The 17,717-nt window shown below is 39.4% G+C and overlaps 1 protein-coding gene across 2 annotated transcripts in view; it reads right to left on the bottom strand.

Annotated features, from left to right (window-relative positions):
- rims2b (regulating synaptic membrane exocytosis 2b) overlaps positions 1-17,717 on the bottom strand; it is a 207,412-nt gene that overhangs the window by 23,415 nt on the left and 166,280 nt on the right. For both annotated transcript variants that reach the window (XM_052092883.1, XM_052092884.1), the window contains 3 exons: positions 15,022-15,164; positions 14,056-14,205; positions 8,857-9,044 (listed from right to left, as the gene is read on the bottom strand). In XM_052092883.1, the coding sequence (XP_051948843.1) occupies positions 8,857-9,044; positions 14,056-14,205; positions 15,022-15,164 (481 nt within the window). The remainder of the gene's footprint in view (positions 1-8,856; positions 9,045-14,055; positions 14,206-15,021; positions 15,165-17,717) is intronic.

Here is a 17,717-nt window from a genome sequence, read left to right as displayed (position 1 = left end):
TCTCGGTGCTACCAAGAGATCAAAAGAGCTCTAAAGGGTTAGGTTGACCTCGAGTCCTTCAGATTATTCAGATGACCCTCTTCCTCCAATTTACATATTTTTAATTTATTGAATTGTCCATTTGGATCATATTTTTATACTGTTAAGGTGGAACTACTCAGCTGGTGCCCAGAGGATGGAGGGAGGGGCCGTCTGATATTAATAATCACAAACACATAGACCTCAACTGAAGTGTGATCAAAAATCACCACATGCTTTGGTGTCTTGTGTGAGGCCCCAGTTAAATTCAATTGGTTAACTTAAATTGGTGCCAGGGTGATTTTCACTACATTGCAATCGAATGCAAAAACTGAATTAGAATTTTAGGTGAATTCTGAATTCGCCTCCCGAGCCTCCCAGGGCTCCGCCTTCCAGGACTCCACCTCCCGAGCCTCCCAGCGCTCCGCCTCCCGAGTCTCACAGGGCTTCGCCTCCCGTGACTCTCAGGGCTCCGCCTCCCAGGGCTCTGACTCCCGATCCTCCCAGGGCTCTGCCTCCCGATCCTCCCAGGGCTCCGCCTTCCATGGCTCCGTCTCCCGGGCCTCCCTGGGCTCCGCCTTCCACAGCACTGCCTTCCATGGCTCTCTTACCCACGCCTTACATGGCTCCTCCCCCTGAGCCTTCCACAGCTCTGCCTTCCATGGCTCCGTCTCCCGGGCCTTCCACCACTCCGCCCACACAGCCTTCCATGAATCTGCATTCCACGGCTCCGCCCCCTGAGCTCTCCACGGCTCTGCCCCCAGAGCTTTCCACGGCTCCACCACCAGAGCCTTCCACAGCTCCACCTTCCTATGCTCCATCTTCTGGGCCTCCCAGAGCTCCACCTTCCACAGCTCTGCCTTCCATGGCCCCGGTACCTGTCCTGTGGCCTCCTCCCCGGCCCCCTGACCCAGTCCCTGTCCTGTGGCCGCCTCCCAGGCCCCCTGACCCTGTTCCCATCGTGTGGCCGCCTCCCAGGCCCCCTGACCCAGTCCCTGTCCTGTGGCCACCTCCCAGGCCCTTTGACCCTGTTCCCGTCCTGTGGCCGCCTCCCAGGCCCCCTGACCCAGTCCCTGTCCTGTGGACTGCTCTGTTTGCCCCTTGTGCCCCCTTGGACTGCCTGTCTGCCCCTTGTGCCCCCTTGGACAATTTGTTTTAGTTTTTGTTTTTTTTTTTGCTTTTGGAGCGTCTGGAATCCGCTCCTTGAAGCGGGGGCTCTGTCATGTTCACTGTTGTCTTTTGTTTTAGTGCTTTTATGTTGAAGTTTAGATTAGTTCCTGTTTCCTGTTTGGTTTTTGTAGTCCTTTGTAGTTTCATTTTATGATTGGTTTTCCCCTGATTAGTTTCTCCTTCCCTGATTGTCTCCCCAGGTGTTCCTCATTCCCTTGTTTGTTCCTTTGTGCATTTAAGCCCTTAGTTTCCCTGTATCCTTTGTTAGTTCTTGCATGTGTTACCATGCCCTGTGCTAGGTTTCCTTTGGTTTTCTTTGTCCTGAGATTTCCCTGTTTTTATTAATAAAAGCTGCATTTAGATCCACATTCTCTGCCTGCCTTTGTCACAAATTCACATATTAAAGCTAATTCCTTACAGTAGAAATTGTAAGCGGATACAATGAGACGTTGTATTATGGGTTTAATGGTGGAGAACTTTATTCAGACAAATAATGGTTATCAAACAAGACTAATTCTGTTAAACATTTCATGACCTAATAAGGACAGTGTAATGTAGTTCATAGCTAACATATTTCGAGACCCTAAATTCCCTCCTAAATTTAGCATGCGTGCAAAATACCCTACATATAATGATGGTAAAATGTGTGAAAAATACCCATTTTAACTGACCATCCTCATCTCTAAATGATATATGTAAATACCCTACACTTCGCAGCTTCTAAGGTGGGTAGAGTGGTGTTTAATGTGTTGCTATTTGGTTACTAGAGTGTTGTGAACTGTTGCTTGGTTACTGCTAGTGTTGTAGGTGATTGCCAAAACGTTGCTATGCAGTTTCTAAGGTGTGTAGAGTGGTGTTTAATCTGTTGCTATGTGGTCACTAAGGTGTTGTGAGCTGTTGCTAGGCGATTGCTTGGGTGTTGTGGGTGGTTGCGATAATGTTGCTAAGCAGTTTCTATGGTGTGTGGAGGTGTATCTAGCATAATTATATATTAATTGTCCATTGTTGCCAAGGTTTGCTGGAGTTTCACCACTACCGGCAAAGAGCCGCAAACTTCTGGCAAACATTTGCGGGGAATCAAAAGCTCATTTGCATTTGAAAATAACGAGCAGCAAATTTGCGACTGGTTTAGATTTTTTGTAAATGTGATTTCCAAAATGTTGCTACGCAGTTTCTAAGGTGTGCAGAGTGGTGTTTAATGTTTTGCTAAATTATGTGGTATTGTGAGCTGTTGCTAGGTGGTTGCGAGAATGTTGCTACGCAGTTTCTAAGGTGTGTGTGTGTGGGGGGGTCTAGCATATTGCTATGCGGTTGCTAGGGTGTTGTTGCCAGTTGCTTATCGATTCCTAAGGTGTTTTGGGTGCCTGCCAGAACATTGCTATGCAGTTGTTAAGGTGTTCAGAGTATAACATGTTGCTATGCGGTTTCTAGGGTGTCGTGAGGGGTGTCTATCATATTTCTATGCGGCTTTTAGGGTGTTGTCGGTAGTTGCTTAGCAATTCCTAAGGTGTTGTGGGTGGTTGCCAGAATGTTGCTTTGCAGTTGCTAAGGTGTTCAGAGTACAGCTTAGTGTGTTGCTATGTGGTTGTTAGGGTGTTGTGAGAGGTTGCTAGGTGGTTTGTTATGTGGTTGCTAGGGTGTTGTAGGTGATTGCCAACACATTGCTACAGAGTTTCTATGGTGTGCAGAGTGGTGTTTAATGTGTTACTATGTGGTTACTATGGTGTTGTGAACTGTTGCTAGGTTGCTAGGATGTTGTGGGTGGTTGCAAAAACATCACTACGTAGTTGCTAAGATGTGTGGAGTGATGTTTAGCATGTGCAATGCAGTTGCTAGGGTGTTGTGAGTGATAACTAGGTTAGGGCTAGGGTGTTGTCGATGGTTGCCAGAATATTGCCACAGAGTTGCTAATGTGTTCAGAGTGGAGATTTGTGTTGTATGTGGTTACTAGGATGTTGCGAAAGGGTTGCTAGGTGACTGCTAGGGTGTTGTGAGTGATTGTTTCTTACTGGACAAAGTGAAAAGAGCCCACCCATATGATTATCTGGTCCCTTATGGATACTCTGTGAATTTTTGTCAGTCTTTTTTAACCCAGCAGGTAAAAATCTAAAGGTTTGGTTGGTTTATCCTCCATTAGGGATGTAACGATATTGACGATATCGCGCTATCGCGGTGGTAAACGTGTCTCGATATCGTCGTGGTTGGGTTACAATATTAAAAGGACAGGTGTCCGTCAAAAAGCAAGAGGATTAAACACAGTCCCGTGGAACAAATCATTGTTAACTACATAGACCATGATCCTTTGCGCTGCGTCGTCACAACAACCGTTAAGCCAATAGGATTGCACGCTACACGCTGTCCACACAAGCTCACAGCAAGCCAGCAGGGCCGACAGCGATACTTGTAAGGATGAAAACAACAACCCCGAAGTTGAGATTGTGCCAGCCCCTGCAGCTTTTAAATCAGATGTCTGGAAACATTTTGGTTTCGCCGTGTCAAAAAACGCAAAAGGTGAGAAGGTGGTGGACAGACAATAGACTATTTTGATCTTTCTGATGAAAAACGTGAACATAAGCTAAATGATAGGTCAGTGTTTTTTTAAAAGGCTTTTTGACTGACTATTTTATTTAAGTTCAAGTTATGTTCCTAAATACCAGTTTTAAGGCTGCCAGGCTGCTTTTATTTGCCTTGCGCATAAACCTGACTTAACTTGATCTTTGTTTGCACTTAAAGGGAATTCCCTATTGTTTACAATTGTTCTAGTTGCTTCTTAAGTTGAACATTGCACAGAAGAATCAGTTATGCAACCAAATATTACTATACAGAATATTGATGTTCCTGACTACAACTTGCACTTTAAAAGCACTATGTGATCAGCGTTTTATGTTGTCATGATCCATAAATACAACAATAAATTGCCTGTTGACTGGCAAAAGCAGAATAAATGTCAGTATTTTTTCGCTATCATCACAAACACTATCGTGAGCTATTTAACAATACCGTGAGCTTTTCCACAAAATCGCAATAAATATCGTACCGTGAGGTCAATATCGAAATTGTATCGTACCGTGAGATTTTGATATCGTTACATCCCTATCCTCCATAGTCATATGCTGTGGTCATCACTCACAAAACACTTTTATGTGAAGTATTGTCATGCATTCACCCAAAATAATAGCTGCTGTGTCTTAGTATGAATATTAACATGTGGCAGACCTTGAACTGGTCAGACACCTTTTATTTCAACAAAAATAAACACTCTGTGACCTAGAAAAACATCCACGATCTTCCACATCAGTGTAAAGCACATGTGAGAGGTTCAGCTTTGAAAAGCCATTGTGCTAATAAATGCTGTATTTAATCACAAGAAACTAACAGACTTAACCACACTGCCAGAAATAGAAGAATCACAATGCATACAATTGGTCTGTTTTACTGGTTGAATCAACACATATTGATTGAATGACTTCAATTTACATCTGAAACTGAATGTTCCACTCTTGAAAATAGTAGTATTCAAAACAAGCTCTTCACATTATCTCTTATTTAGGTCACTGGCAAAACGTTTTATCAGTGATAAAGCCTCAATCATTGTAAATAAATGCATGGCAAAAATATACAAGTGCAATGTGGAGTGTGACCTTCAGAAACACTAAACCCCAAAAAGGTAAACAGACTTGCAAGGCCATTTGAGCACATATAGTCTGAAGATCATTGTCAGCTTCTACCAAGATACCATCAGCAAGTGCAAAAGAATATAAAAAGTGGATTAAATGCCCATTAATGAACTAAAAACCTCTGGAGGACCATTTCTGAAATGTTGAGGAACTTTGAGCTGTACACAAAACCATTCTCCATGCTCATATACAAGGGCAGATTATGGACTGGGCCTGACATCTCTAATAGTTGTGCGAGCTATTAGTTGTTAACCAACAGTCGAACCTTGAGGCAAATCGGTTACAACAACAGAAGATCACATTGGGTTCCACTTCTGTCAGCCAAGAACCAAAAACTGAGGCTGCAGTGGGCCTTCTATTTGTGTACCTCAACAGAAATCCAGATTCATCAGACCAGGCTATGTTTTTCCTGTCTTTAACTGTCCAGTTTTGGTGAGTCTGTGCCCACTGCAGCCTCAGTTTTCTGTTCTTGGCTGACAGAAGTGGAACCCAACGTTGTATTCTGTTGTTGTAACCGATTTGCCTCAAGGTTCAGCGTGTTGTGCATTCTGAGATGCTAATCTGCTCACTACAATTGTACAGAGAGGTTATCCGAGTTACCATAGCTTTTTTAAATATAAAATATATACTGTATTGCAGCATGGGCTTATCTATCAGTGGGCTGGGCTTCATGTGAGACTAAGTTTTTATGGCATTACAAAAACATTTGGCGGCCACCAAAGCAAATTCAATGACATTCATCTCAAGTTTGGTGCTTCCTAAGAACTTAATATGCTTCTCATCTGACACATGCATCTGGAGCACATACACGCGTTAGTCCATTAGGCTTCCCGATATACATGAGATCACATTTTTTACTTAGAAAAAAACCCTGAAAAACCATCTCCACAGAATGGGACCACTCCCACACAAGTCAAGAAAATTAAGAGGAGCTTGTTATTAAAACAGGTGGGACATCTGTGATGTAGGTTCACAAAAGACAACACAGAGCAGAATAATGTAACCTACAAACCCATGTTTTCTGCAAGTGTTTATGTGCATTGAATTTAATTTGTTGGTTCTTATGTCTATTTTTATTTGTTGTACTGCTTTGGGAAGATCTTGAGTTTCTTGAGAATATAATAATAATAATAATATTGGTCAATAACATAGACTGAAATGTGGCGTAATGTGAAATTTAGCATTATGGCAAGAATGATTTAAAACCAAGTTGAGTGTTGTTGTTTTTTTACTTGAACTGTAGTCAAGTTCCAAATAAAGAGAAAATGATACAAATATTTGGAAGTATTTAATTCACTGACTGGATTATCCAAAAATAAGCAGTACAATATGGTTATTTCAAATATAAAAAATGTTCCAAAAAAATTTACTATATCTTGATATCAAATTACTCATATCGTGATGTAAGATTTTGGTCATATCGCCACCTCTAGAAAGCAGATAACCCCAGTCTACCGACAGATTAATATTGTGGAGGATGAGAGTTTAGGAGATTGTTCTTTCTGGGGACTAGTTCTTTCAATAGACCTTCCACTTAGACTTTGGGAAATGTTTAATGTTACTTGAATTGGTGGTATTTTAGTGCATTTCTATCTTTATACTGTGGAAGGCTTTGTTTGGAATATGTTAATAAAGCATTATATTGTAACATATTGTTTTGTTTTCTTTCCTAAAATGGAAATAAATGCATTTTGACAAGAAAATAAGTATTTATATCAAAATTTGCGATTAATTGCAATTAATTGCGATTAATCACGGTTAAACCGTAATCGACTGACAGCACTAATATACAGTATTGTGCAAAAGTCTTAAGATGCTTCACAAAATCCTTTGTCTTAAGATGGTTATTTATATCTTCAGCTTTAGTGTGTCAATATGAAATATAAATGTTAGACTCACAGACATTACTTTTGCAAATAGAAAAGTATGAATAGAAGAACAGGGAGCCCTGCAACAGATGTCATGTTCCCCACAGAGACCCCCACTGAACATCATGTCTGTCTGAGATTACATGGAGAAACAGAAGCAATTGAGACAGACTAAATAGATAGAATAGAAGAACTGTGGTGAATTCTCCAAGAGTTCTCCAAGATCTCCAATTAGGTCTGTTTTAAAGGCAAATGTGGTCACACAGAATATTGATTTAGCTTTTTTATGTTTACTGGACTTTGATAAAGTGAAGAATGAAAACTATTTATTTCATTATTTTTGAAGACATCCTCACTATGCAACATTTTTCACAGGTGCCTAAAACGTTTATATATATTAATAACCAATGTGTCCATCTCATATTACACAAACATCCTTGCAACAGACATGGAGCAAGGCACATGAGATTAAAGGGGAAAAAAGCAGACTTTGAAATAAAGAATGTTTATGCAGCCGTGTTCATCCCGTGAACCTACATAAGATAAAATAAATGGATGGATGGATGGGTGGATGATATCTGTGTCATTCAAAACTGTTTGCATCCATTTGACCAACATAAGTTCATTATTGCTGCCTTCTTCCCCGATTACGATATATATTATGTTAATATTGCTTTTGTATCTCCATAAAATGTATAATTTCTCCATAAAACAGTTTAAACTCTAATTCTATGTATAGAAGTTGCTTGGCTTAAAAAAATGTGACTGGTATGCAGACATTAGCTGTGAACGAAAACACTCACTCCTTAATTCAATCTCTTTATAGTGAATGTCACATAATAGGGGCGATTTCAGACTGTTCTGATGGGAACTAATCAGTTTATTACAGTCACCTGTGATTGGTCAATGACAATTGACAATTTTTTTTAAAGTTAGCTTTTGCAGCGTGCCGCAAACAGTCCTGCATGAAAATGTGATTGCATTCTCGTGAATAAGCTTGACAAGTGGAGGCATCTCTGTGTAGCTTCCAATTGCCTTTTTCCTATCCCAAAGTGAATAGGGATCTCACAGTTACCACATCCTGTGTTACCACCTTCACATGCTACTAATAGACAGTTTTTCATTCTATGACCCTGATGAGCCTGCTCGATTAAAACCTGGAATGTATCTGCCTGCACATTACATTTCATCTGTAACTGAATTGAATTGAAGCGAATAGCTCTCAGAGTGAATCGTCCCACCCCTAATATACTGAATATATATACAGTATATATATACTGTATATTTATATATTGAGCGCTATATCCATGCTATGTGTGATTCAAATTAAATGTAAATTTTTTGTTGCTTTTGATGAACAACTGACTGTAAAGAACAGACAAGACATTAAAATAGACATTATTTAATGACAAATGGATGGCGTGGATCTCGTCTTTGGACACACAGAACTAGTTAAACCAAACTTTTACTCTAAACACAGTAAAGGGATCTCTGTGCTGAACTTCATCACTGTACTACTCAATCACTGGTGGGTAACAACTGTAAATCTACTGGCCGGTGGCTAATCATAGACATTTTTAGTTGCATATCATAAAATGTGATCACATATGCGATTTAAAAATAAATCTTAGGATTTTAAGAATATATATCGGGATTGTACAAATGAAGATTGGATTTATCGGAAAACCTATATTTTTACCCTAGCCCCAAACCCCACCATAAATTTTTATTAAATAACCTGTTTCACATTACGGAAGTACTGTATCATGGGTTGTGAGTGCGTTTTGAAGTTGAATTTGGGGCGCAATAAAAAAGTCATAAAAAGATAACAATTTTTCTGAAATTATAAAAATGGGTTGTGTTAGAGGTGGGAGATGTGGGCGGGCAGGGAGGTCAAAAGGGGAGTCTCCAAAGAAGCTGGTACTGCAGGGCCACATCAGACCACAATCTGTCCTTGCTTTAATATCACTGTTGTAATTTCTTATTCAACACCCAACCACTGTCCTAAACCTGCTTAGACTTGAAAAAAGGACGAGTTCTTTCATTTAAACTGGGTTCAGCAGTAGAATCTCAAAGTACCACATAGCTTGCTTATGAAACCAGTGATGTCACAATGCACTCACCCTCCGGGTCCAGCTGGGATGTACTTTGGCTTTTCTTCCCAAGTCCTACCATTGCCGCCATCTTTGCCCCGAAACTGGACCGCCTCTTCTTGTCATCGTCCTCATCGTCGTTCCGGCCCAGCGAGCACATGTCTCCGCCCACACTGGAGCTCTTGGTGATGTTGGAGCCAGGTGTGGCCGTCTGAGCCCTGTGTTTCATTTTAGATGTAAACTCACTGTCAGCCATGTTAGGTAGAGGTGATACAGGATAAAGGACGGAGAGGAAAGGGACATGAAGACAGTGGGGAGAGGAAGGGACAGGCTTTAGCTACAGGATTTAGAAGCAGGGTAAAATGTGAAAGACAGTCACAGTGGAATAACATCTACAGGAAACTGAACAGAAAGCCACAGAACATCAACAGTGACCAGCAGCAATCTGAACCAAATGGTTTTTCTACGGAATAACATATGGAAGCCACTAGGCACAATGCGTTACAATTGGTCATGTATACTGCCTGTAATGTGGAACAATTTCTTGTTTTTCTCTGTTCATTCTGGAGTGAAAGTGAATTGTAACTTCAGTTAGGTTCAAGGGTGTTCACTACAACTCTCTTATCATTAAACTGTTATGTCTTCTCTTTGAGCTGAGTTATAGAGATTGTATGGCTGTTTCTATTTTAAGTTCACCTGCCACTGCACATGAGCATGAGCATGTGGAGAAAAAAGATTGTTCGAGATTACAGAGAATCTCTGAGCATTAATATAATTTGGTTAGATTATTATTATTAGCATGGCTTTTAGAAAGGTCAAGTGTGTGCAGGGAATGTTAAATGAAGTATTCATCCACTGAAACAAACGCTTATATAATGACCTACTTAGTTAACGTGAGATAAGCTCTTGAGTCAAACTAGCAGAAAATAATGAGCTGATGACTCATCATACTCGAGCACACTATCCTTAGAGTATGAAATTATGTCTTTAGGCTACAAACACGAGATTTCATCCATGCTGATTTACACAAGAGGTAACTTTGGCTTTAGTTTTTTAATGAATGGAAAGTTTATTGGTGAAAATAATTATTTTCTGTGCAGGCAGGTTTCCTTTTACCATACCAAATTACTACTGGAAGAACATTTACTGTGTATGACACAGGAGTTCAAACATTTCTCCAGCTGTGACAAAGAGGATGTAACTGTATCTAGCCTGCGTCTTCAGTGCGGGTCTTGGCTCTGAATGTTGAAGTCTTCATAAAGCCTGATTATCTGAAATTAAATGCTGTAACTCTGACAGCACAGAATGGCTGACTGGACCCTCTGTTCTAGATCAAATGTACACTGTATTTTAAAACATAACTTGGTATAACTTGGAATAACTAAAATATAATTGTATTTTTAATATCGGTCCAAATCCTGAATATATAAATATAACTCTGTATATACACTATGTAGTTGTCACATGTCACAAAGTGAAATTCACCATGGCATGAAACAGGAATTTGTCACATATAGTTATAAATCTGAATATACAATTATTGATCCTAAATATATTGTTTTAAAATATCAATATACAGGTACAGTTGTTACTCTGAATATATAGGTATAAATCTGAATATCTGAATAAATAAATGTAAAATCTGAATATTTAGTTATAAATCTGCATATAATAGTAAATACAAATGTATAATTATAAATCCTGGAAATATTGCTCTAAGTCTCAATATACAGTTGTAAATCTGAATATATAGTTTTAAATATGAATATATACAGCTACTGGAAACCCCTGGTTGAGGTTTTTGCTGCCAAAGGAGGATCGACCATTTATTAAATCCAAGGATTCACTTACTTTTTCCACAGCACTGTGAGTGTTTAATGGGATGTGTTCAGTAAATAAATGAAAGATTATAATTATTTGTGTGTTGTTAACTTAAGCACATTGTGTTTGTCTGTACTTGTGACTTTGATGAAGATGAGATTACATTTTAGGACCAATTAATGCAGAAAACTCTGAAGGGTTCACATAGTTTTTCTTGCCACTGCATATAGTTGTAAATCAAAATACATAATTGTAAATCTGAATAGAGTTATAAATCCAAATATATACAGATAGTTGTAAATCTGAATATACAGATAATGCTCGGACAGTTTAAAAGATATTTATAAATTACAGATGAAATGTCTAATATTACATGACACTATGACTAAGGCACCTTGTAAGTCTGAGCTCCTAAATACTGATACTGATGCTACTGTGAATAGTGCATTTGCTTTTTTCTTATGTCCATTTTAAAGTTAAATAAAAAATATGTATATATATATTGCATCTACATCTATACAACAACTCAGGGAGTTTTTCCTTGCCGCTGTTGACTTTGGCTTTTCACTGGGAGGTTTGTAAGGTTTGTGTTTCAAGGACTTAACATCTCTTGACTGATTAGTCATGACAAACAGAAACAGTATGGCTAATTCTCTCTTTGATGAGCCTTCTCCATTTCATCTTTTCCTGCTAGTCCACCGGAACTAGCTAGGCATTTTTTGGAAACCCGAGAAAGCAATGAAAACAAGGAAGAACGATGAACAAATGTTTTGATGTCCTGTGATGTTTGGGTCAAAAGCGTATGATTGTGTCCGTATGGAAGCACTTGATATTAACAGACAGAAAATGAGGTAAGCAAGGGAATAAAAATGGCATTTGACTGCATGAGTGAGACTTCCCCTCACTAACCGAACCTAAATGAACGTTATAGAGTATGTCAAACAGAAAGACAATATGGCGTCAGTATCACTTGATGTCTGAAAATGAGCACAATCTCTCAGAGTAATGATGTTTATGAAGAATTCATGGTGCTGCTGTTGCAAATTGGTGAAATATTTGGCAAATGAAGTTAAATCTAAAATTCTGAAAATCTATTAAATTAACCCCACAAATGGTATAGAAGTCTTTTTGAAGTGTAAATCACTGTAAAAATTAAGACAGCTGTGTGAGCTTGTTTTTCTTGTTTTCACTCTAATTGGAATGGAGAAAGCAAGTGTTCACTTCAGGATTACAGAGATGACTGGGATATTATGTAAGAGACAGTCTTTTGGGACATTATGAGGATCTATAGGACAGAAATGGGGGAAGAGGTATCATCCAACACTACCAAACACATAATTGGATACCAAGACACATACAAAAGCCTTGACATGCACACATACACAATAACTCAAATGTGTGTACCATAGACATACATTGCTATTTACACTAGTCAGACATATTCCTGGGACAAAATTTCTATCAATCATTCATAGCCTTAACCTTGTTCTCATAGAGCCAGACTTTTGACAATAGCCATAAAGTCTGGTCCATAATGTACTGTAGCTAATTCTGACAAGATCTGCCTACTTAGAAAAGACGAGACTGCCAGACCAATATTGTAAAGCAACTGACCAAAGTTAGTTTTTACGTGCCGTTTAGGGACAAGTTTATCAGAAATCAGTATTACCACAACAACAGAAATCAAAGATTTGATGCCACGAACCTCGTAATCTTGGAGAAAGTTTTAGTTTTTCCCTCATAGAGCTCATAGTTATAGCTTGTCAACTTGACTTCCTTTCCTTTTGCAGAAGTTATGTATTAGCCAGCAAATCCAATTGGAAAGTCAATTTTTGCAGCCTGATCTCATGAAAATAACGTGACTGTTGAGACATTTTTGCAGAATTACATTACATGGTTCCTTACACGTTTCACGGCAGTTCCGAGGTGAAATGCCCACTGTGTGGTGCTAAAAGCGAGTTTAATTTTCTCCCAAACAGGTAAGGTTTTGAAGGTTAATGTTCTGTTGAGTTTTAAATCAACAAAACCAACCTCCCTACCCTAAACCTTACACCTAAACCTTTAGACTTTATATTGATATTCAAAACTCTGTCTCTGAGAGACTGCAGACTCTCTGACTCTTCTCTGTTTATATAAACTAGACTCATGTTATTAAATTGAATGCTGCTTGCTGTGCCAACTGTGTATGCGCAGCTCTGTTGCCTGTAGTGTATTACACATACTCAAAGCACATGTGAGGCTAATGTGCAAGTTCAATTTACAGGGCTCTAGATTCACTAATTTCACATTTGTATAATTCCAAATATGTTTGGCATATCTAAAGTAATCTAAAGTGACCTCATAATACTTTTTTTTTGTGAACAGAAGTGTGGATGAGAGCATTTCTATTCCTTCATGTCTTCCTTCAGTATACTGCCAAAATGAAAGGTTCTGCCCTGCATAGTTATAATAAAATCCTGCATAGTTACATGAATATTGTACTGTTTTATAATAATAATAATAATAATTTCACATGAACTTGCTAGAGGACACTAGGCAATGGAATCTAGCTGGAGGACAATAGCTAGAGGACATAAGTTAAAAGACACCAGCTAGAGGGCACACTTGTTGGGCACACCTAGTGATAGACTCTAGCTGGAGGACTCTATTTGGAGGACACAAAGTAGAGGACATTATTTGGAGGAAAACAAATTGATGCACTTTAGCTGGAGGACACTCAGTAGTTGGAGGACACTAGGCGATGGAATCTAGCTGGAGGACACTAGTTGGAGGACAACCAAGTGATGGATTATAGCTGGAGGACACTAGTTGGAGGACACCCAAGTGATGGACTATAGCTGGAGGACACTAATTGATGAACTCTAGCTGGAGGACACTAGTTGAAGGACACTAGGTGATTAACTTTAGCTGGAGGACATTAGTTGGAGGACACCCAAGAGATGGACTATAGCTGGAGGACACTAGTTGATGAACTTTAGCTGGAGGACACTAGTTGAAGGACACTAGGTGATGAACTTTAGCTGGAGGACATTAGTTGGAGGACACCCAAGTGATGGACTATAGCTGGAGGACACTAGTTGATGAACTTTAGCTGGAGGACACTAGTTGAAGGACACTAGGTGATGAACTTTAGCTGGAGGACATTAGTTGGAGGACACCCAAGTGATGGACTATAGCTGGAGGACACTAGTTGGAGGACAATAGGTGATGAACTTTAGCTGGAGGACACTAGTTGGAGGACACCCAAGTGATGGACTATAGCTGGAGGACACTAGTTGGAGGACAATAGGTGATGAACTTTAGCTGGAGGACATTAGTTTGTGGACACCCAAGTGATGGACTATGGCTGGAGAACACTAGTTGGAGGACACTAGCCAGGTTTACGTGATGCTGTTTTCTGTTGCTAACCTCTCAGTTTCCTCCACTACTTCCTCCTCTGGGTTCTCGGCAGCCTCAGCCACCCCCTCTTCCTGTCCTGTCCCTAGAGCACTTCCTTCCACCTGTTCTATCGGAACAACAGTCGCCTCCTCGCTCTGACTGTTAAGGGCCTCCGTACGGCTGAACATACACAGATATGCCCATGGACAGGCAGACACACAAACACACATAAACCATGCCATGACATCATGAAAGAAGGCGTGCAGGAGAGAAAAAACAAAGAAGATGCAGCCATTAGCTCGCCAGACATGCAGACAATGAAAATGACAGGAAACCATTAATAAGCAACAAAATTAACAGAAGGAAAGTACCTTAGGTGAAAGTTTAAGTAAATAAAACTCAAAAAATGTAAGTGATATATATGAATGTTTATGGTAATTTAGGACATAAGATCTTGAGACATGAGCTGCTATCACATCTTTATAGATATGAGTCTTACTATTTCTGTTGAAGTGCCTACAGATAAAATTGTCTGAATGTCATTGCGTTAAATACAATTTCAAAGCAGGTTGCATATGAGTTTTTTAGTCAGTTTCCCTCAAGCTCATAGAGATGACCTATGGGCATGTTGAAGTTTTACAACCAGAAAGTGTCTTTTTGTGAAAAATTTTGCTTGACAAATCTTTGTTTCAAATACTTGCCACTTGGTTTAATATTTTGACATCAAATGCATAGACATTCATACATTTTTAGGTATGGCTTAATTGTCCAAATATGTTTGAGCGCACTATGTGACCATGTGTTGTCATCTCAGCCACTGGTAAACACACTCTAGGCACAGTTAAGAGTTCAGAGGTTTGGTTCACATTGTAAACAGCCTGAGCCAAACCTGAACTCACCAGAAGCACATAGTGATCTTCAGTAAAGTGTGCTCAGAGAGTTTTGCCCATGGCTGAAAATGAATGTATGGGTATCATGGGTTTAGTGTGTGCCCACCTGATCCTGCGGTTGGCTCGTGCTCTTTCTGATTGGACAGATATGTAGCTCGTGCTGCTAAGCCGAGACGCACTCGACATAGCGGACACGTCGCTCACATCACTGTCCGATGACCTCATGGAAAGACTGTCCATTCCACGCTGCTAAAACAAACAAAAAAACTAGGCAGATTATTAAAATAAAATATTGTCTCACAAACTGGCTTCCAAAAAGAAGTCACAATAGCTAAACTCAAAATATATATTTCATAATCCCTTTAGATTTTGCATCAAACAGATGACTTACCGCTATCATAATAGCTCTGTTCCAAAGAATGCTGTCTTAGAAGGCAGCTGACTAAATTTAGGAACAGAGCTAATAACAAAAGTGTCACAGTCCAGAACACACAAACTGCTCTCATAAATTACAATAAACCTGACAAGTCTTTTCCAAACAGCTTTTATATAACTTGTGTCATTGCACAAAAGAGGAAACTGGACAAACTTGCAGGTAAGATGTGTGACATATGCAAGAATTATGGTAAACAGGACCTGCATGCCTTTACCGTGCAGTGACGTGCGGTGATGTCTTAAAGAGGCTAGGCACTGAGTTATGAAAGCCAGATTACCTGATTTATTGTTTAAGCTAATAATACGTAATAACAGTGAACGTTACGCACAAGCGCGGCATATTAATAAATGTAAAATCAGGATGAATTATTTGTCAATAAAAAAAATTAAAAAAAATCAGGATGTATATCGCGTACTCTCTCTCTCTCTCTCTCTATCACAGACACACACACACACACACACACACACACACACACACACACACACACACACAGTGAACGTTACGCACAAGCGCGGCATATCAAGAAATGTATGTATTTTATATATGTGTTATATATAATATATACGATTTTGTTAATATATCTTCATTAGATATTATTATACAAAATTCAGTAGTCAAAACACAGAACATATAACAGAATATAAGTTGTTTATTTTTTACAACATTATGTGCTTATTTTTTATGTGCAATCTTCATCTTTATAACAGAAGATACAATACAACAATCCTTTACCTTTTCATTGTGGTAGGTTATATTCAGCTTCCTTTGCTCGTCAAGTGCAAGGTCGATCCGAGATTTTCCAAAGGTTTTCAGTGTAATTTGACACTGGATGTGAGCTGACGACTTTTCATGCTTGGTTAAAGCTGCGGGCAGGTTGTTCAAATCACAATATCCCGCTGAAGTCCAAACAGTCTGACTGGTTGAAAAAAGCAGGCAGGGATAGCAGTACAGCCGCTGATTGTTAGCACAGCCACATAGCCAATCTTTTCTTACATACCAATCAGTTTGAAATGATCGGATAATTTTTGTGCCCTTTTGCTGTACTAGTCCATCTAAGGCTGGCGTAGACCTCCCTCTTGCAATTAACTCATATTTGGAATTAAAATCGAGCTTGGAAAAATTTCTTAATTCCGTGATTACGGCCGGTGCTGTCATTTTGATTTTGAATTTGGCGGGGATTAGGCATGTACGCTAGCTGTGGTGTAATGACGTTAGCTACGCAAATGTCCAGGAATATCTCGATTTTAATTGGTCCATGTCTGATACGTAACGGAGATGATTACGGGCATAACATATTTACGTCAAAAGGCACAGCAGATTTGTGCTTTTTGCCGTACATGTTAAAGAATACAGGATCGAAGTCGCATGCGCAACATGGGTTTTCCGCGTGTCGTCTGCAATGAATGGACCGTAAAAGCACTGCTTATTCTACCATTTGTTTTTAGTTGATTATGCGTAACTGCTACATTTGTCATCATAACGTCTAAACAATTGGAATAACACACATATTGCATATATAAAAATCACAAGAATAAAAAGTAAAAATACAAATACAAGTTTATTATTTAATAAACATTTTATTTTTGAATTTTGGCAGGGTAGGCAGTGCCTAGTTTGCCTACCCAGACCGCACGTCAGTGTTACCGTGTGAGAACAGTGACTAATATAACGCCAATGCTTAGCCTCTCTTGCATCTCTAGTATGCAGAACATCAGTCCTGATTGTTCATTTCAGCAGCATCTCAAGTAAATGGTCTTGACATATACTTGATACTTTATGTAACCACAAAAAAACATCTTGCCAGTACTTTATACAGAGTCTCTGAAGTTATGGCACTCACACAGTGTTCTAACCAAGTATGAAAGGATAAAGCAACAAATTATAAATCCCCATCTCATCCTTGTTAATCTGTCTTTTTGTCCAAGCCACCCATGACTATCAACAATGTTGTGAAGACATTTTGTTGGCTTCTAAATTTTTCATGCTGTATTTGTTACATACTGTAGGTCCGCCCAAATCAAAATCTCATTGGTCAAAAATTCTGCTCAACATATGGGGCTTTTCCACTGCGCGGTACAACATCGACTTGAGTCTGCTCGCTTTTTGGGGGTTTTCCACTGTGGATAGTACCTGGTACCGGATTCATTTTTTAGTACCACCACGAGGTTCCAAGCGACCGGGCCGATACTAAATGTGACGTCAAAACCCTGCAGATCACTGATTGGCCAGAGAGAATCGTCACTACCAGCGTCACTGGATTTGCGAAACGGGACATCAACCCGCTAGTTTTAAAGTTAGCTACAGGGATATTAGTATCATTTGTTCGCGTGACTTTCGAATTTGAAAAAGAAATGGCTGTGAGCAAA

Source organism: Xyrauchen texanus, chromosome 26 (genome assembly GCF_025860055.1).
Source record: "Xyrauchen texanus isolate HMW12.3.18 chromosome 26, RBS_HiC_50CHRs, whole genome shotgun sequence".
NCBI lineage: Eukaryota > Metazoa > Chordata > Actinopteri > Cypriniformes > Catostomidae > Xyrauchen > Xyrauchen texanus.
Note: the sequence above shows the minus strand (reverse complement) of the source record. Positions and strands in the feature narration are given on the sequence as shown.